Raw genomic sequence first — 21,120 nt, forward strand, 5'->3', positions numbered from 1 at the left:
CGTATGGCAATGAAACGAGATTTTTTGGTTTGATTTTCTCGAACTGTGTACTGATGTTCCGATTGAAAGTTGGTTACAAATTATCAGGTGGAATTCTAACTAAGTGAGCATTTCATTATACCAGTCGTTTGGCAGAATTACTGTTCTACAGCTAGAAGCAAATGGACCTGGCACTGGAATGATGATATGGTCAATCTAGTAGGTTTTTCCGCTTTTGCGTCTGCTTATACATCGGGTATCAAAACAGCACGCCAAGAAGAATCCTTCCCACAGCTTTAGGAATAATAAACAATGTACTTAAGGTTTGGACGCTTGGGCTTTTCTGACGCCTTCTATTCTGTACCCAGTGAGTTCCATTGCAAGGCCTGTTATGTGACTAGAAACCTCTAGCCTGTTAAGATTGTACAACTTAGAGGTCACACACAAAAAATTTGTGGTATTCATGTGCCAGGTACAAAGTTTTCGATTGATAACTTTGGCGATTTTTGCTCCAAGAGAGTGAGTACTAAAGGTTCATTAAGCATCCAACTATTCAAGTCACAAGTATGAATGTCAGGGCCAAAAAGTTACCATTAGTTTTGTAAGCACGAGTGGCGCGTCGTGGATAAAATGATGGCTATCGGTTAGGAGTCGGCAGGCGGTCAAATAAACAACATCTTTTCCCAACTTTTACCACAAAATTTGTTCAAGGAGAATTGTCGACTGGTATGTTCTGCCCATTCACTCTCCTTGCTGCGTTTATTGACCGAAGTCGATGATGCTTGCGAGTCGCTATCTCATTCCTGTTAATGCCCGTTCCTGCAAATGGTGAAGATGCTCATCGGGTAGGCACAGTCCTCAAGATATCATCGTTCTCAAGTTCCGCTTTGACTCAGCTTGCATTAACTTCTCCAGATACACTCATTTGCACATCAATTTGGTTTTTAGGGGGGGGCTAACCCGAACCGCATCTAAATCTTTTGTTTACGGTATTCTTCAACTGCACCTAGTTGGTGAGCCCAAAGATAAGCAAGACCGGTCATGGGCGGCCGACGATATTTCAGCAGCATTATGGGTATTTCCCTTCATGAAAAATGCTGTGATGTCTGTAGTCCGAACTTCAGGACGACGAAGGATAAGGGCTACTGATGAGGTCTAATATGAGCGAAACTCGTATCCAGCGTTTCCCTCCTTCCTGTGGACTCAGAAGAGGGGAACGACTGTTCAAAGTATGATGTGAACGTGAATACCACGACACCTCAAATATCGTACCAAATGAAACTAGAAGCGGCCTTTGTACAGAACATTCACTTGGAGTATATCATAAACAAGAGATACAAGTGGGATTCAGGGATGTCTTCAGCGAAAACCAAATCAGTGTGGATCTGAGTGAATTACGTGACGATGCTGCTTGTTTAACCTGAGTTGATTCGCACATGTCGAGCGTACACTTAAAAAATTACAAAAATCTGAGTTCCTGCTCACTGCGAAGGACGCCAAAGTCCTTTAGTAGCTCCGTTGACAGTCAAACCCAGAGTCACGGATGGTAACCTAGTAGCCTATAATATTTGGGTATATCTGCTCTCCAGATGTCCATTGTTCAATACCAGTCACAACCAGGTTATATGTTACCAAGATATCACCCTCTCTACACTTAACCAGCAAGCATCTACTCCTACGCAGACAAAATCATGTCTCTTGACCTAAATTTTTCCGACGTCTGCATGCCTCCTGTGTTCAATCCCTGTTTATGAATGCAAAGGGTACCAATAGGCTGATGCCAAAACCACCGGACACAGCTTACTAATTAGACCAGCTAGCAAAACATGCGCACAGAGCCAAACAGACCGGCAGTTAGGCACACCCATTGTTCTTCGTTCAGGGCTCTCAAAACTTTACGAGTTGTGTGTGGCACGGCATTCCGAAGTGTTTACGGGACCCAAAAAAGATAAGATACCAACATTAGAAAGGTAAAACTGAACATAGTTGATCCAGAAAGTAACCGGTTTCACCTCGGACGGTATATTCAAATGTTTTCTACTTAGTTGGGATATTCAGAAATAAATTCTAACTCATATGTTACATGTATTGTCTTCCATTAGCTGTTACAGGTTGGTGGGGATTCTAGAGACGTTTTTTGTCTAAGGAAGTTTTCCTGAGTTCCCGTCTTCAAAGTAGTCTACACTGAGTGACAAATAACTGACAGAAAATGACCAATATCTTATGGCAAAGAATCCCAAATTGTAAAACACTATTTGCAACTGTAACACGGTTTGTGATATTGTGTTTCGTTGGGCAACTGTCATTCTCCACGTGGGGAAATCAGTAGTGTTTCCAGTTCTGAAAGCATCATTTGCTTTCTAAGGTATCATTTATAACTTCATAGGATTCTGATTTCGGCTGGTTCAAACACCCAGAATATCGTTTAAAGGACTGATGCAAGCTTCTACGCGGACTGTGGAGGAGCAGTGCTGCTGTTCATAATGCACCTATTGGCATGACTTGGTGCCTAGTGGCGAAAAGTTCATAGTTGTACCGATAGGTTTGAACTGTAGTTTGGCTAAAACTCACGAAAACTGGAAGCCCCACTTCCCATTGGGAAAAAGTCAATGTGATTCTCAGTAAAGTAAACCACCAACCGCCTACAATTCCCATTTCACGGTCCGTTCTAAAAGCACAAAGTTGTCATTAAATTAGCCAGAAACTTTCAACCCTTCTGGAAATTGGTAAAAACAAGTTCCAGTCGGGTCGAAAAGGTAGATATGTTGACGTCTAACATTTTTTTCAAACGAGCCAAGCTATCTGACAATCAGAAATTTTGACATTCCCACTCGTAACCAGTCCATGCTAGCACCTATAATGAACTGCGCTACCGTTCGTACAACACAAGAATCTGTATTTGGCCGTGATAACTTGGTGAAATGGAAGGTTGAATTACTCTGTCAATTCAGTCGGAATATTGAACAAGGGCTTTGTGTGAATACTAATTGTTCAACACTGCGACTTGTTTGGCGGAAGTAAAGTACCTGTTTCTCCTCATATGGGGTATTAGCTATTTTACAGAGTACATTGGGCACAAGTGAAAGCCATTTGTTCCTCTTAATGATGACCGAACTGTAGGAATTACCTGATTACAATTCACGAAATGCACTTGGCTTCGACGTAGGTGTTGAGCAATTAGACTTGGTCATAAATATCAACTGAAACTGCTGTCGTGTGTTGAATCTTTGGTCCTAAGGAGATGCATAATTTTTAGAATCCCTATTTACATCATGGTGGCTTGAACCGACTGTTTTCCGTTCTCGGTCGCTTTTCTACGTGTTCGGAAAAACGGCTACGTCTCTGAAGTATGAAAACGCCCGTCTGCTCAGACGTGATAATTATGTTTCAAGTAAGCACTGTTGGGGCCCTGGTAACACACTCTCATACTGCGTCAGATTTCCTGAGTTCAGATCTCGTTAAACACAGGGTGTGCGCAATGTTAACAAGTGCCAATAGGCAAGAAACTCGGGTAAATTACGTCCTCGCTCCTATTTCTCCCTCGCTGGTGCTGAATTTACGTCTGTTCAGAGATTTGATGACTGTCACGTCGATCTTTTCGATCTCCCGTAATTCAGCAATCAGCTATGCCAGAGAAAACATTCAACTTTTCTTATTCTCTATGGTATTCAACTTACTGATGGCGAAATAGCCAAGCATGGAGTCGTAGGTTGATTTCACAATTGCGGCTGAGAGATTTTCTTGAGTCCCGTCACTAGGTCCAACGTATTTGCATGTCCGCCTCTATTCTGTAGGAGAAAGATAGCCCAATCGACGCAGACGGATTAAAAAAATTGAAGTATGACTCCACTCATGATTCAACTGACATGATTTACCCTATATACTGTCAGGTTCTTCGGCTTCTCAATGTGTGGTGTAAAGAAATCCATCATCCATAAGAGTTCAGGTCAAGCGATAGTCAGAACACCTGACTGGCTGGTCGACCGATGATTCATCATTCAAGATCCCTGGAAAGGTGAACAATATGGAGAAGTAGAAAGATAATGCCACTTGCAATTTAGGTTGATGTTAACGGGAAACCAAACTCAATTTTAGCCGAAACTTTTGTTCATAATACATGTTAGCTGCACAAAGTCTACCTCTTGTATTAGTTGAGCAATATGCAAGAAGTCAACTTTCGTCTAAACATATTGTTTTAAGCACCAAGCGGTAAAAGGCAGTGAATGGAATAAATTCATCTCGCAAATTTATTGTTTTTACCGCCGTCTTCAAGTTGACCAAGGCAGCATAATAGTGCTAATTCCATTGACTGAAGCCCTCTTAGTACACCTAGGCTAAACTCAGTAGCCAGGATTTTGCAGCGGTATTTTCATTGGTTAATTTACCTCCATCCATGTGAATGCCCCTTGCGTGATGTACAGATGCCATGGGGTTATGTGTATAACATTTTTCAGTTGAATGTTTCGTCTTTAGCAGGAAATAGGACTGAGACGATAAGTGGAACCACGCCTACCAGATGAGGGGCAGAACCAGTAGTGGGCTGTCGAACAGTTTTCATCAAACCTATAATTAGTTTTGTGTGAAGAAACAAATGGGACGGTTCGACTGTGCTACTCTTCCTTGTTAGAACGGCCATCGTGGGCTAAGTGGCGACAGAACAGCGAAATATCGTCAGACCGACCTCTGTTACGAATCCGTCGGGTATGTTCACCCGTAATGTTCTACCCTTGGTAGACCACAAGCTGTTTTCGAAAAGTTGATTCTCTCATGACAATAGTGCTGAAACTGTAGAAGTTGACTGCAGGGTTAGGTAAGGTTACTTACAATCCCATTAGACTTGAAACGTCCCCATCACTGTCCTTGGAAGTGGAAACTCAAGGTCAACGAAAGAAGAAAATACCACCTCAATGGGTGCATCGAATGCCCTAGCGACATACACCCTCGGCCATTTGTTGGTAGCCAGAAGAGTTATGGATTTCCAGTTGAGATTTCGTTTTGCGAATGGAACCACTCTATGCTGAAAAGCTCAGAACCACTGTATAGTCATTTCATCCTTATTGGGAATCATCAACAGCGCGCATCTCACAAAGCTCCAGGGGTCTTGAACCCGTAACCTCCGGACTAATAGTTTGAACACTCAACCATTCGGCCACGGGCTTCGTATGACTGACTCGCACGTAGATTAAAAATGTTCGGCCACAGTCAGCCTTAAATCACTGGAATATTGTCATCTATCCAAACTGTTTTCAGGGTTGCGTAACAGGAATGCGGATCAAGCATTTTTGTGCAAGAAGGATGGAAGTTCTATGTGCTGCAGTGTGAAGTTTACCAGCACATTAAGCACCTGTTCAGGGAGAAACCGGTCGTGGGCCGTCAACGACTTTTCAGCAACCTTGTGCGTAGTTTCCTTTATGGAAAAATCTGTTCAGTGATTTTTTTCGGGAGAACTCGTTTATTCATGTTAAATTTTCTTTATTTCAGTGCAGAGTAAAAAAATCCAACTGGTTTACGGTGCTTAGGAAAATCGTCAAATTTTACTTGCAAATAATTTCACCCATGACCTTCTGAACGTTGGGTCTTGAGAATCTCTTGCTTTTGGACACAACGGCGTGAACAGATGGACAGTAGACGAGCACTTAATTAATGTTGGATTGGAAACCAAGGAAACACAGTGAGGGCAAGTTTTGAGTAATTATACATGTTCAGCTACATGCGTGCGGTCCCGGCCAACTAAGTTCATCGATCACTCACTTGACACATGAGCAGTAATCTCATTTTCTATCCCCGGTGTCTGTTGTTTTTCTTACTTACTACGGTCTGCCAATGTGTCTTAGTATCTAATCGTTATCCACGATTGACTGGTCCCTGAGAAAGGTTCCTTGGGCAACCTTAAAACAACCTGAGGATGACTCAGCCGATGTCCATTCTTATTGAGATTCATAAACTTTGGCAGCCCTTAGCTAATAACTTTTATTCCGATCATCTCCTCTTGAATCATAAATCCGATTTTGCACAACGATGAAACTGCTCGATAGCAACAACGCTGCTGACATTCTAATGAAGTAGAATGAGCGTCTCCAAAAATGTGCACCTGTCAGACTGGCAGAAAAAAGCACGTTCTGTCAAACGCATCAGAATCACATTGTCTGAATCGCCAAAGCTTGAAAATTTTCTTAAAATTACCTATGTACCCAGTAGTTTAGGGAATTAGTAATCCCTTCATTATGGGCCTCTCTGTAATCAAGTCGAGTAGACTTGAAAATATCATACTGCGGAAAGCCGTATATGGATCGATGGAATCTGAAACGAATCCACCGATCAACAATGAATGATCCACTGATCGCCAACCCACAGGACCGGGTTTGTGTGGACTGATCGTCGATCCCGTCGCTGTAAACCTTAGTAACGTCTCACATACACATAATTTTTTTCAAAACTGAACATTTTTACGTGTTCTCCTGAACTTTCATGAATATTCACTGACTATTACCCAATCATAAACGAGCACTGTAAGGCAGTTCCACAAGATCCGTAATAAACTTCCCCTTCCACTAGACACGACTACAGGCTACTCACATGCCCGATCAGTAGTATGCCCCGTTGCACTGGCACCGTTCGTAGTTTGACTGTACAGTCGGGCAGATTTGGCTTGAAATCGCAGAAGAATTCGCCTTTGGCGGCCCACTGCATGTGGATGAGTGATGGGTTAGAGTAAGTACATCAGTGGCTGGAGAGTTCGGTCCTGTTCAGATGTATGCACCCAGAGGTTAAACGGTCCTTGTGGTTGTTGGATGTTGAATGCCTTTTCCAAATAATACGCTTGCTTTTCAGTGTTTGAATGTGCCGTTCTTGATAGATAATCAGACTTGTACAGGCTTTACTCCTCTCACAAGATTTGAAACCAACATTACAGTTTTTCAAGTTGACTTGAAGAATACTGCAAAAGAAGAATTTCGGCCATCCTCCGGTTCTAGTTCCTTTTTTGATCGCAAGTGTGCTGTCCTGGAATGCGGTTTTCGGCAATTCGTTTTTCTAATCTAAGCAACTGGCTTAGCATCACTACACACCCAAAACCGTTGATCTTGGCTCGTTTGAGAACTACACTGCTCAAACTTCTATCCGACCAATGAATCCAAAGAATCTTGCGTAAACATAAGAGGCAAAACTTGCCAGGAATTCAAGTGTACCATGGGAATAGCGTTTGTACGTGGCTGCTATTATTTAACAAAGACAGTGCAATAGCTAGGCATACTGCAACCTTGGTGTCTGCGAGCAAACGAGTTGTTTCAAACGGAGTTATGTAGGAAGCCGGGTGAAGTAATTAACAGATTAACCCGGGGATGAAGTTTTCACCACTTGTCATGTATGTGACTGGTGGTAGGGCACTTAACAACTACCGAGTCTCAATCACTAGTTTGAAGTCGTCTGTTACTGACGATTGGCAAAGGTTTTGGAGGTATTCATATTTAGGTCAAAACCGAGGCACATATCATCGCTGTTTGGTGGAGTGCGGACAAAGCACAGCACATGGATCTTTGAGCCATGCGATTACGTTTCTCCGTAAAACACTGTGAGTTGAAATGCTTGCGGTCGGAAAGGTGTTGGATTGATACATCATCGTTGGAGTCAAAAATAGCTTCCTCAAATATCATAGTTGTGTCAAGAATGAACAAATAAGAGGCCACATTGAAGTGGTGATTCACTTCGTGCTGACTCGTGCTAACTTGACAGGTGGTTTAATGGTTCCTCACTCGGGCTTTCATATAAAAGTGAAGAAATCGAATAATGTTGATCTTTTCCTTGGGGCAGCTGGGCTTTCTGATATCCAAACATAGCACCTTCGTATTTGCTGCAACAAATTTTGGCGAAATCCAAGATAGAGGGCATTCTGGCTGCTCCCGGCAATTTTTTATTGCAACTGACATGCATCAAAAACAAGGTCGACCACGGTTCGCCCACTTGCGAATCTACAAATTCTTGTTGGACATTTCTTCCAGAATATCTGAGCTGAGCGGAACACTTGCCAGAACTTTGCCTGCATTGTGGAGAAGGCTCTGTTCTTGAGGCTCGTGGGTCTTCTGTCTTCTGTGTCCTATGGAAAATTTCTAGTACACCAGGTTGTGCATATCAAACGGAACGCTTCATCATATAGTATGGAAACATTGCGATCGGTGATTCATCCATGTTTTGCACTTCAGTTACTGTTTTTCGGATTTCAGCCCATGAGTGAATTGGAAAAGCCTCGTCTTCAGAAAGACTTGAAGTTATCGAATAAAACAGTTAAAGTATACATTGGGTGGGTTGCCAGGTATTCCCGGAAAGTGCGCTTCTCAAGAATCCACTCAAAGGCTAGCCAGGTTAATGTAGTTATCGAATTTTGTCCGATTTTGGTTCAATGAAAACATCAGAAAAATCGGATACTACCTAACTGGTGAACGCAAGAAGAGCTAAATCGATCGTTGGATACCGAAAAGTTTTCAGGAAACGTATGAGTAAGCCATTTGTCTATTTCCAACTGAAAGAATTAATTTAGCTGCAGAAACAGGAAGTGTTCAACCTCAGGGAGGTGCAGTAGTTTTCCATATAGGACGATTCTAACCAGGAGGTCCTCAATCCCAAAAGGAAGAAAGCATTCGCAGTATGTATAACTCGTTAAAACAGTTCAAAAAACGTTTCAAATTCGTAACAACAAAAAGCCCAGAAGCGTCACAAACTCCCAAAAAAGCTTCAAAGACGTCAAATGCCAAGCTCGTTGTCAGCAAGGTATAAAAATTCAGTTTGCGAGAGATCGGGTAGGACACTATAAACCTACATAAGATCACCCAGTGAGAATCCGATCGGTGGATGTTAATTGTGGGTGAATCCTGTTTGATCGAACAGTGACAGGAGCTGAAACACACTTTCATATGCTTCGTCAAGTAGGTTTTGTCTTTGATATTAATAAAGCTAGATTATTCTGATAGTACAAACATGTTAAAATGCCAGTTTTATCCAGTTTTGTGTCGTTTTACCTCGTCTACAATCAAAGAGCACACAATAAAGCGAGGTGAGAAGCAATCCTTCTACCGCTGGTACACTTTCAACTTCAGGGTGAATGAGCAAATCTGTCTTGAAAATGTGACTTTTGCACGTAAGCTACAGTGACTAATGTATATGCTATGAGTATGCCATGGTGAAACAGTAAGGGTATCCTCTTTAGCAGTCGACGAATAGTTGATTAGAGTGCAAGAAGTAAGTGCATCACACAAAGATATATTTATTCACTTGAGTACCAATAGAACCGTTGATGTGAAAGGTAAGAAAGTTAGGAGAACCAATTATCGCTTCACTGTACTTCTTTGCAAAAATGCACCGAAAGAGAGAGGTACTATCATCAGAAGGAACCTAGTTTTCTGGTTTCTCATCGGTTGAAATTGAGAGACAACTGAAAATCATTTGACAACCAAGAAGAATTCTGTAACTCAGTTGAAGGGAAAATAAATGACTTCCTTATGCTTGTTTATTGGTCTTAATATACATTCTTTTTATAGAAAACTAATCCGCACAAAATCTATTTATTCATTTTATTTTTCATTTTTTTATTATTTATCTATTATTTATACAAAAACACATTGATCGTCAAAGCTTGTTCGCTGAGCTGGGCAATTTGATTGCAAGCATTTCATCACCGATCGAGATGACATCATTGGTACGTTGTTGTGGAGCGTAGTGGTGCGTAGCGATGGCTGACACAACGCTACCTGAGCTACCAACATGTTCCCCTGTAGAAGGCTCAAGTTCAATTTGTAAAGGAAGTAGCTCCTAGGGTGTAGTCTGGAAGGAAGCGAAGCCGGTCGCACATGAATTTTTCGTTCTCCTCGAAACGTCAAGTGTCACCCCATAAAGCACACGATTCTATGAAGGCATTAGGAACGACGGACGATCCCACAATCCTGGAAACCTCGTATTCAGCTACAGACAGTTTGAAAGAGGAACAAATTTGAAAGAAACCTAACCCGTTGGCAGTGCATGCATTATACAACCAACTTAAATCGTTTCAACTACCCTGCTCAAGGCAGACGCCCACTGTTCCCTATTACGGAAGAGCTCGCAGCCAAAAGTCGCATCACAACTGTGATATGAACACATTCTGAGCCCCAAACTAATATCATTTACCGTCCGCACAGAAGTTTCTCTATCATGAGAATAGAGGGAACGACGTTTGAGTTATCATTCAGATACTGTATACTTAGCGATCAGATACGGTTATGGTCATTATTTACTCAAGACTAATAAATGGTAACTTCCATTTGTTCTCGTTCTTTAAAATGTGGCTAGTTTTCTGGGCTTTACTTTGCAAGCCTTATTAATATGGCGAAGTATAGTATGGTCCCATTTACTTTATTTACTACGCATAAATTCGTCCCGTTGGTAAAATTAAGAACAATGTTTCGGGGTCCTTACTTCTGAATAATCTTTAGCTTCGCGATAAACCGGTATTCCCGCGGTATTCTCGGCTGACTTTTTCTTGACCCGCTTTTCTGGCTGCGCGAAATCCTGTTCCGTTTTGAAGGAACTCCCCTGAAAAGGACAAAGGTATGGACCATTAGCGCAAACCGAAATCAGTCACATCCAGTATATAAATCATTTACAGTAAGGCGCCAAATTTGCTGTTGTTTAAGAGTGACACTGATATGGGAACACTGCATTTCCTTACACCCAAGCAGGTTACCTTTCTTTAGCTCTTTTTGGGTCCGCGATGACTGAGTTGCGTATTTCGCTGCAGTCTACTCAATAGATTATTGATTTAGTATGTACCACGTGGTTGGATTGTTCTTCCCGAAGTAACCAGTTTGAAAACTGCCCTCTCGAGAAGTGTCGAAATTGGCTTATGTCATGTTCCGAATAAAGCAATTCCACCTGTGGTACAGCCACCAGAGAAGACAAATATTGTTAGCCCATAGGTTTTATTCGATTCAGTGGGAACGGTTTTTGTCAAGTGTTGCACAAGTGTTGCCAAGAATGCTCAGTGGCATCCCCTCCGTCCGTTGGGGCATGACCTGTGCTAATGTGGTAGGCCAGGTTAAACGCGGCTGCTGAGACTCTGATACACTGCCTCACCCAAGATGGCTTCCAGTAAACAATGCTTAGGATTCCAGCTGCGTAAGGGATAGGCAGTGAATCAGCAGTTGCACAGGTAAACAGAACGAAACGCCCTGCCGAATGTTCCCAAACTATTCGTAAGTCCCAAGCTGAGACATAATTAACGACAATAATAATCGTTCGGATGTAACACCTTGTTCGTTCTTTGCTGCTGTCCAACACGATGGGAACATGAGGACTGAGATTCCCAAGTCTAGGGAAGGTCATTTCAGTTACCCAGGTTGGGCTTAAACCTTCCAGTTAGTAAGCCCGCGTCTGAAATATTGATCTTTCTCAAGCTCTCACTGAGGAGCTGGCAAAGTGCCACCCACATATTGCAGATGGGGTTCAAGGAGGATAATCTGGTGTTGTGTATAATCCTTTCTAACGTGACCATAAGTGTGTCGGCCGGAATCGAGCTCAAGTGTCATGCTATGGTGAATTCATCTACCTGACGGTGAGGTTCCGTTAAACTGGATTTATACAATCGTATTGCGATGAAATTGCTCACCGAAGGGATGTATTGTAAACCCTGTGCAAACTTCTTAAGCATGAGTGTCACCATATAAATTATGTAAATGACGACACATAGTAAAACATAGTGACATTCTGCGGTTGCAAGTCATGTACATACGGACCAATGTGCCTTTCTAAGTCGTACTTGGCGGTCAAGTCACCAAATGCTCTAAGAATGCTGCAAAACCATTGGGAATGTTACGATACAGAGAACCGTACAAATCAACAGTACAACGCGATGGAGTTGCTGGTTCTCGGGTCTTTGGTATTTCTTCCACTTGGCTTGATTTACTCGCCCTCAAATACGTGGTGCTATTTTATTGAACCTTTAGAACAGTTCCCAGATAGGAAACGTCTGACGATGTCTTTCATCTAGGTGTTTTGAAGACCTAACTTTGTTGCAGATTTTCAGCATCAGATGTCCTTAACTGTTCCGTCAGTTTCATTCACCCCAGTGAACTTCATCTTGCATTTCCATCAACCAGAAACCTGGTTTCTTCGCAAGTTGTTTGGCACTTTGCTACGAAGTAACCACACACAAATGTCTGGATCGTTAAACATTGTACTAGCAGGATAGCTGACCAAAACAGCTCTCTTATTTGTCCAAGTTCCCAAAAAATTCATCAATTTAAACGAGCCTATTAACCATAGATTTAATGTGAAAAATAGAAAACCCTACTTTCATGCCACCGCAGCTAATGGTCAACAAACAGCTTCCCTCCTAGGAGGCAGTTAACATCGAAACAGATGTTAACCACTTTTAACCATGCCTCTGGGTTTGTGGGCATTCAATACGGGGTTGGACTGGATTGTTGGATGGTGAGTAGGGAAAACATGACGATTCTGTTTCTCCTACGCAGTGCAATCAGTGCTTTGGGGTTAGGAAGGCATAAAACACAGAGAAAGCATCGGCTAGTGAATCGAGCTCCATTCTGCTGGGCAATAGTCTGGAGCGAAGCTTAACCGGACAGAGTTCCGTCTATTCTAACGGGGAAAATTTCGGATAACTGAAATATGATTCCTGTGACGGAGTCGTGCCGCAATATGGATTTTTTTGTCAAATGGCTTTCAGTTAATTTTCATCTACTTTATAGTTGACTTATATTCCCAACGGTACAATGTATGGGCAGCGCTGAATCTGAAATCCTGATTACCTTTTGATCATGCTGACTCAGTTTAAGGCGATGTTGCGTTGTCCATATCGAGTGTTGCTGCTGCTGAGTGGTTTAGTGGCTTTATGAATGATTTCGTGCCGCGAATTTCTTTTCGAAACTTCAAAAGTTCCTCATTATAAGTTCAATAGCACAAGGAAGCAGAACAATTTGACAGAATAACGTGAAGTCAGCTGCTCAGTTTCAAAAAGTGGTAAAACGTAGAGTCTTGAGTGAACCGGAGACAGGTGAATGATAATGTATCAGTTGATCGAATCATGAATGACGAGTACAAGATTAAAGGGGTCCGTCGGCACCCGAGAATAGGAATGACATTTCCTCTAACACTGGACCAGCTACAGTGATATAGGCTGTCCCATCTGTTTGAGAGCACTCCCGTATGATTCTGCGTATGCTGTCTAGTGGGTACATATGTACCCACGGACAGCTGATCACATCGGTACGCAGATCACATATACTTAGTGTTGTTGGTTAGGTTGCGTAAGCGAGATTGCTCAAACTTGGTGTAATGTGTATCATAGATGAGGGATTCCCTAGAGAGCAAATGATGCACGAGTGAACAATGTAGAGGCCAAAGACGGTGGAGAGTCGTTAACAGTAGTTTGCAACTTCCAGCTGCCCAGGCTATTTTCGGTGAGTGAACTATGTTAGGTGTGTGCCTATAGGATACAGCTCACTCTGAAGGACTGGGTTGTCTGAAGGACACTGTGTGACCTGAAAACAGTTCCACTATCATACAGCGTTTACCGTCCATTGTGGAAAATACATACAAAGCGGCGACCACGCAGTGCTATCAAATTACGTCGAATGTTCTGTACTGCTACTAAATCGTGTGTGAGTAGAAACCATTAGATCCATTGTGCTGGCGAACTATGGAGCAGTGGCATTTCAATTATCAAAACATCTAGCTTCCTTTAATCGAGGAAGCATCACCAGAGAAAACGAGTAGTTTATCGTGGATTCTGAATGGGGATGTCATAATGATCCTATGTCTTCTGGCTAAAGAACAATGTGTTCTCCACATGATCTCACCATTTTTCAGCTATTTCAAACCGTTGAGTTCATTTCGACATCGAAGGAACTTGAAAGGCATATCGAGTCTGCAAATGCCAAAGCTCAGCTAGGCTCAAATATGCTCGCAAATGGAACGAGAACACATTAGTTGGTCAGTCCATGAGTTTGCAGTTAAACAGCATTGATCACGATTCGACGAGGCAGTTTGACTACAGTTTAAAGGTCTGGACTAAGGGCCGGGTTCCTAGAATATTCATAATCATTGAAAGAACACTACTAATCAGGTTACTGAAAGTTCTTCGGCATCTCAAACCAAATCAGTGTGCAAAACGTTCCAGTTCGTGTAGTCCTGGTCCTGATAGGTCTGATTGAATTTTGTCACCCTCGAAGGCCACAACATGAGCAACAAATGACAGCCCGCAAGCCTGACGATGAAGTCCCGCTTTTGTTTTCGTGCCTCGTACCGGCAGCAGATGCATAAAGTGATTCTGCTAGCGTTAGATCAACTGCGGTTAAATAACCGTCTAATAAGGATCTATTATGGTTAGTAATTGGGTATTCACACTATCAGAACCGCCATATAACCGAGTTTCTTGGTTGTTTAACCTTCTAATAACCGTGTTTCCGCAGCAACTGCGCAATGCATGCTTCACATGCCGCGTTTCAAACCACACTGCCCTCCGTGTAAAAAGGGCTACGTGAACCGAACGGTGGTGCTAGTGGCGTGGTTCTCTGGGTTGGGGACGTGTGCAGAGGTTACTGCGTCTGGAAGTGAGTCGGCCGTGTGGGATTGGACATGTTAACTCTGCGGCGTACACGCACAGGTGCAGTACCAGCTAAGTTGCGGTAGAACCACCAGCGATTGGTAACCATCATGGCGGGTACATCAACTATGCAGCATGCACAATACGGAACCACTGGGGGAACTGGTTCTCCAAAGACAGGGGTTCAGAATAATATCCGCAGATACAAAAATAAAGGAACCTCATGAGCCGAAGCTCAATAGGCTGGATCATGCATCACCAATACGTATAATTCAACCAAAATGGCAGTTACTCTATATTACACAACCCCAAAAAACAACAATTCAGATACACAATGAACTGAATTTTCAGCTCGGAAAATGCTCTCTGACAGTGAGCTGTCCAAGTCACATCGTTGCTTCACAATTAGAATGGCAGTATGCGAGAATTCGAATAAATTACTCAGCTGATACGTTACCACAACGGATGAACCACTTGGACCACTCAATCAACATTGCATTACACACATTATGATACCGTTTATTTGAGCTGCTTACAGCCTATCAAATGGAACTCGTAGACTCAGATCTCCACGCTGCTCCAAAACTTCGCCAAACACCAAAACCCAGGTAGAGGGCCTGACCGGGATTTGAACCCGGGACCACTCGCACCCTAGCGAGTATCCATACCCCTAGACCATCAGGCCACGTGCAACTAACAATGAGGCTTGTAGCATAAATACAAAAAACAACGGCCAGACGTAATTCCAGTCTACATATTACGGCGAAAATAACACCAACGCCAGTGCGTGATCGAACTGAACCTATTAAAGCAAACCCAAAGCATGCTGGAGAGCAGTTGATGCAGTTGCGGCATAAGTTTGCAATAACAGTCCCTTCATTCAAGCCACACAAGTTGGCGTCATGAACAAGCAATTTAAATGACTACCGCATATAGCTCAGCACTATGTTATTGGTATCGATAGGGCTTCGGAATACGGAAAGTTGTCCTTTTCATTTACTTCAATGATCGGTTTGCTCTAAAGTACTTAGCAAGTAAACTTCTCCATATGGTGCGTAGGGGCAACATTTTTGTTGAAAAGTACTGGGAAGATACTTTTGTTGTAATAGGAAAAGCACGTCAAGCGTATTCATGTAGATCCGCTTCATAGGTAAAAATCAAAGTGCAAGTCTGCCATCGAATTTAAAGCACAACGCCCTCCTCCATAGAAACGACAGGAACCTCCAAACGCCAATAGTTGGATTTCTCCTACTTCGTCTATCATTTGTGTTTTCCCTAAATTGGTCATTTTCCGTTTGTCACTTTTGCTTGTAATTCAGTTTTATTTTAACTCTTTGTTTGCTTACTCATAGGTAGTCTCGCATCATGACTCCACTCTCTGTTGTTCCCCTGTTGCCCAGTAATTTGTGAAACCACAGAAATCAACGTGGTTTAGATGTCTATCTTCATAGACGAGCTATCCATCATGTGACGCAAAGGACCGGAATATGCACTGGCGACAGACTGAAACAGTAAAAGATGTGACAAACACTGAACATACTTGTCGGTCTTTCCGCATCTATTTTTATGAGAAACCAGAATGATGCACAAGTTGTGAAAATAACTTCATCCAAAATTTCACTGGATCGAAACTTACTCGTTCAAATGAGGACGTAGTATAGATTCGACAAATACACTCATTTACGCACCAATCTGGTTTTGACGAGAGACTGATCTGGAACCCAGTTAGCTGGATTTCTCATTTGTGATGTTCTTAAACAACTGAATGTGCTGCACCAGTTCGTTTCATGTTTCAGTTGCTACTCAAATTGGTTTTCTAATGAGTGTATTTATCGAAATCTGTCCAATTTGGGTAAAATATAAGGTAAAATATAAGGTTGACGGAAACTCGGGAACTACGCCTGCATTGTGATCCGATCCGCACCTCTCACGGAAGGTAGCTGGGAAGCAACCAGTCCGCTAAAGGGAAATACGCAAAATTTGAGCATATTCGACTAGGATTTCACATACCCCAGTGCTTCCAGAATTTGCTTAGTGCCGACAAATGAGTTCATTTTTGTCTATTCGATCTCTTTGCTTTTCTGTTGCCAGTACCTTTCATCCAAGCAAAGCAAACCTACGGAGGAGGAAACACTTGGCAAATCCCGATTTATTCCACTTTTTCTCTTAGTTGTAGATGGGTTCCGTGGATAAGAAGGGTGATTTCATGAAGAACTAGTGAACCACAAAAGTTGATTTTCGTTTGTGGTAGAATCAGTATCGTGGAATGCCACGTGCGTTAAACTGATCAGTTTTTTGCACCGAATACTATCAATAAATCAATTTGGTTTTAACGGGATACTCAAATGAATCCAGTTGATGTTCTTTTCCAGCTGAATGCACTGCACAGGAAGACCTCATAATTAAGATGGCACGATTTTCGAGACATTCGAGTACTGCAATACATTGTCTGGACGTAACGCGTCACTCATAAGCTTGTGGGAAAACTTTCGATAGCCCACGACAAGATTCATTCTTCTCATCAGGTGGACGCAGTTTCCGTTTTTCTGTAAAAAAAAATTTCAAACCGCCTTTCACAGCGACGGTTACATTTCGTGTCAGATAAACGTACTAGTTCCGCTTATGCAGGTCGCGGTGACTAGCAGCAAACTTGAGTTGAGTTAACGCCGATCGTTGGCTTTCTCTTAAGGGTGGAGCATTTGAGTGCAGGCTTGAAGTTCCTCAATGAAAATTTGGATGACTCCGTGGGTTTGCGACTTGTCGAAAAGTCCATCTGAAGTACTTCACTCAGAAAAGCGAGAGAGTAATATTTGATTAGTATACTCTTATCATAGACGGGGATATTTTGCTATCAGTGGGGATGTCATAACACCCAGGAGGGATGATGTGATGATCAGATGGGCGATAGTCAGACGCTGGAGTCACTGGCCGTTCGTCAGTGACACCAATTGGACGGAAAGGTATAGACCAGTCCCTAGGACATTTATCCTAACATCTCTTTAAATGAGGTATACCATACGTGCCGAAATGAATGTGTCACCTTTTCTCTCACCACTCAAGGCGTCATCTCACCCAAAGTGGAACCATTGATGCTGGATTCTTTCCTCCCCACCATAACCGCGATGATAAGCCGCTTGAATTATCCGGTCGTCCGATTTATTAAGATGACTTCACTCCACGTGGATGAGTGCAGGTAATCCAACACCAATTATGCGCTAGAATGCAGATGCTAGTATTGGTATTTCTGTCACTTCGATTAACATGATTGGCTATCATCATAGTGCTCATTGATATAGTTAACGGAGTGGAATCAGTCAAACCTGCCCCCTCTGAGTCTCGAAGTTAAGAAAATACTTATCAACTGGACACTAACCACGATGTTCCGAATAAGCCAATTGTGCCTGGAGGTTTGAACTCAAGATCGAAGAATTAATGCAACCAATCGGAAAATGACCAATTTAGGGAAAACACAAATGATAGACGAAGTAGGAGAAATCCAACTATTGGCGTTTGGAGGTTCCTGTCGTTTCTATGGAGGAGGGCGTTGTGCTTTAAATTCGATGGCAGACTTGCACTTTGATTTTTACCTATGAAGCGGATCTACATGAATACGCTTGACGTGCTTTTCCTATTACAACAAAAGTATCTTCCCAGTACTTTTCAACAAAAATGTTGCCCCTACGCACCATATGGAGAAGTTTACTTGCTAAGTACTTTAGAGCAAACCGATCATTGAAGTAAATGAAAAGGACAACTTTCCGTATTCCGAAGCCCTATCGATACCAATAACATAGTGCTGAGCTATATGCGGTAGTCATTTAAATTGCTTGTTCATGACGCCAACTTGTGTGGCTTGAATGAAGGGACTGTTATTGCAAACTTATGCCGCAACTGCATCAACTGCTCTCCAGCATGCTTTGGGTTTGCTTTAATAGGTTCAGTTCGATCACGCACTGGCGTTGGTGTTATTTTCGCCGTAATATGTAGACTGGAATTACGTCTGGCCGTTGTTTTTTGTATTTATGCTACAAGCCTCATTGTTAGTTGCACGTGGCCTGATGGTCTAGGGGTATGATACTCGCTTAGGGTGCGAGTGGTCCCGGGTTCAAATCCCGGTCAGGCCCTCTACCTGGGTTTTGGTGTTTGGCGAAGTTTTGGAGCAGCGTGGAGATCTGAGTCTACGAGTTCCATTTGATAGGCTGTAAGCAGCTCAAATAAACGGTATCATAATGTGTGTAATGCAATGTTGATTGAGTGGTCCAAGTGGTTCATCCGTTGTGGTAACGTATCAGCTGAGTAATTTATTCGAATTCTCGCATACTGCCATTCTAATTGTGAAGCAACGATGTGACTTGGACAGCTCACTGTCAGAGAGCATTTTCCGAGCTGAAAATTCAGTTCATTGTGTATCTGAATTGTTGTTTTTTGGGGTTGTGTAATATAGAGTAACTGCCATTTTGGTTGAATTATACGTATTGGTGATGCATGATCCAGCCTATTGAGCTTCGGCTCATGAGGTTCCTTTATTTTTGTATCTGCGGATATTATTCTGAACCCCTGTCTTTGGAGAACCAGTTCCCCCAGTGGTTCCGTATTGTGCATGCTGCATAGTTGATGTACCCGCCATGATGGTTACCAATCGCTGGTGGTTCTACCGCAACTTAGCTGGTACTGCACCTGTGCGTGTACGCCGCAGAGTTAACATGTCCAATCCCACACGGCCGACTCACTTCCTGACGCAGTTACCTCCGCGTCGATGGATTTTCAGCAACCTTGTTAGTAGTACATTACAAGTATATACGTGTCGCGAAATTTCAAATATCGTAGCAACTGAAACATGAGGCGGCCTGGTGCAGCACATTCAGTTGCCTGAGAACATCATAAACGAGTGATTCCGCTGGGTTCCAGGTGAGTCTCTCGAAAGAACCAAAGTAGTTTGCAGATGAGCGTATATTCGCTAATTGCGTGATTACTCATTTATAATCGTGTCGCTGCAATAAGGAGAGTGGCATTTTTTCGAGGTGACTGTCCCTTTGCCGGACTGCCCTTTTGGAGAGGATGTTGCCTTGTGAACATTTTGTTTGCTACTCTCCATATAACTTGTTGGGACAAAGTGAGAGCCATATGGATTTCAACGTTTGTTTTATATGAGTGCGCTGATGAAGTTGCCGAAAAAATAATGTTCAAGTGCATGAAGTTTAATGTTTTTTTCCGTGAGTATTAGCTGGCTAGGGCGACGCTAGACAGAAATCACCTTGGTTCTAACCTTACAGTTCCCAAATGTGGGAAACTTAAAGCTCAGTGAGCAGGATAAGGTGCTCGTTACCCGCACAACGCCCTCGGCTACAAAATACTTGGATTGGAGTAAAACCTCTCTACGCCAGAATGTTGCATTTTGTGGTGTTTGAGCTCAAACCAAAAACCGTCCTAATCTACGTTCATGTTTTTGCAGCTCACCAACTTTCACTGTTCACTGAAGCAACCGTGCCCCTGGCTGTGGGATAATTTCCCAGCATCGCTGAGACCCCGAGATGCCTGAGTGGGGCTTAGAAGTTTGGACTGGTAATCTCAACTCAATTGCATGATTGTTTCAGTCCATCAGGGGGACACGTCATAACTTTCGAAAATTCAACTCCATTGTGCGGATACTGAGCGCCGCAGGATAATGCTGAATTTGAATTCAGTCCAACAGGGAGCACTGGGTGTCACACTTTAATTCACACACCAGTCCACAGCGAACGTGACAGCCATCGAGCGTGGGCTGGTTCCCTACCACACGCATATACGTATTTCAGAGGAGGATCTACAAAGCTAAGCAGTAGTTTAGGGGCGGTTCGCTTTTTAGGAGGATACATGTCACTAGAAAACACGGTACGGTTTTATCTTCTCTGTTTCGGAGCATCATCAGTGCACATTTCCAAACTGCTAGTAGTTGCCATCAAGAATGAAAACACTGCAGCATCTCTCGGCTTTTAAGCACAGGATTAATTCCCTTACAACAACTCTAACAACAAACCTTAACAATATCCTTTTTGGCACTGACACTGCACCAGTACACACAGTACACATACTCGTTACACCACAGTGTATTGATAGTCTGATAACGTGATTTCATTTGGAGGTGTCTTCAGAAAGAACCACCTGTTGATAGCATGTTTGTTACACAGCAAATATTAATGTAGTGGTGGCGGGATTTGCGGACCCACGCTCACAGAACTGTCGTTTGAGCAGTCGTCTTTATTTCCTGGCGCAATCACTTTGGTAAATCCATACCAAAGGGGCGAGGCACTGGACTCGGGTTTCGCTTTTATCAGAGCTCATTTTCAGTGCATATCCTTGGTCGTGCCGGGGTTCGGACTACACACATTTGGCATGCGACCTGAGCATTCTATCACCAACCCACCAGCGCACGCTGGACGCCACTGTATTTCCAATTTTGAACATGCAAACATGTTCACACTTGAGTGATGTGATTAGCTGGCCCGGCGGCTGGTAAGTGTTCTGGTTGTGACGTGTAGCAGCCCGAAAGAACCAGTTTTGTACTGTGCAGTGAG

The 21,120-nt window shown here is 42.9% G+C and overlaps 1 protein-coding gene across 1 annotated transcript in view; it reads left to right on the forward strand.

The window, feature by feature from the left end:
* T265_04573 (hypothetical protein) overlaps positions 1–21,120 on the forward strand; it is a gene marked incomplete at both ends in the record, with an annotated part of 86,832 nt that overhangs the window by 21,010 nt on the left and 44,702 nt on the right. Inside the window, one exon of the mRNA XM_009169348.1 lies at positions 8,199–8,275. Coding sequence (XP_009167612.1) covers positions 8,199–8,275 — 77 coding nt within the window. The remainder of the gene's footprint in view (positions 1–8,198; positions 8,276–21,120) is intronic.

Source organism: Opisthorchis viverrini, assembly GCF_000715545.1.
Source record: "Opisthorchis viverrini unplaced genomic scaffold opera_v5_77, whole genome shotgun sequence".
Classification (NCBI taxonomy): domain Eukaryota; kingdom Metazoa; phylum Platyhelminthes; class Trematoda; order Opisthorchiida; family Opisthorchiidae; genus Opisthorchis; species Opisthorchis viverrini.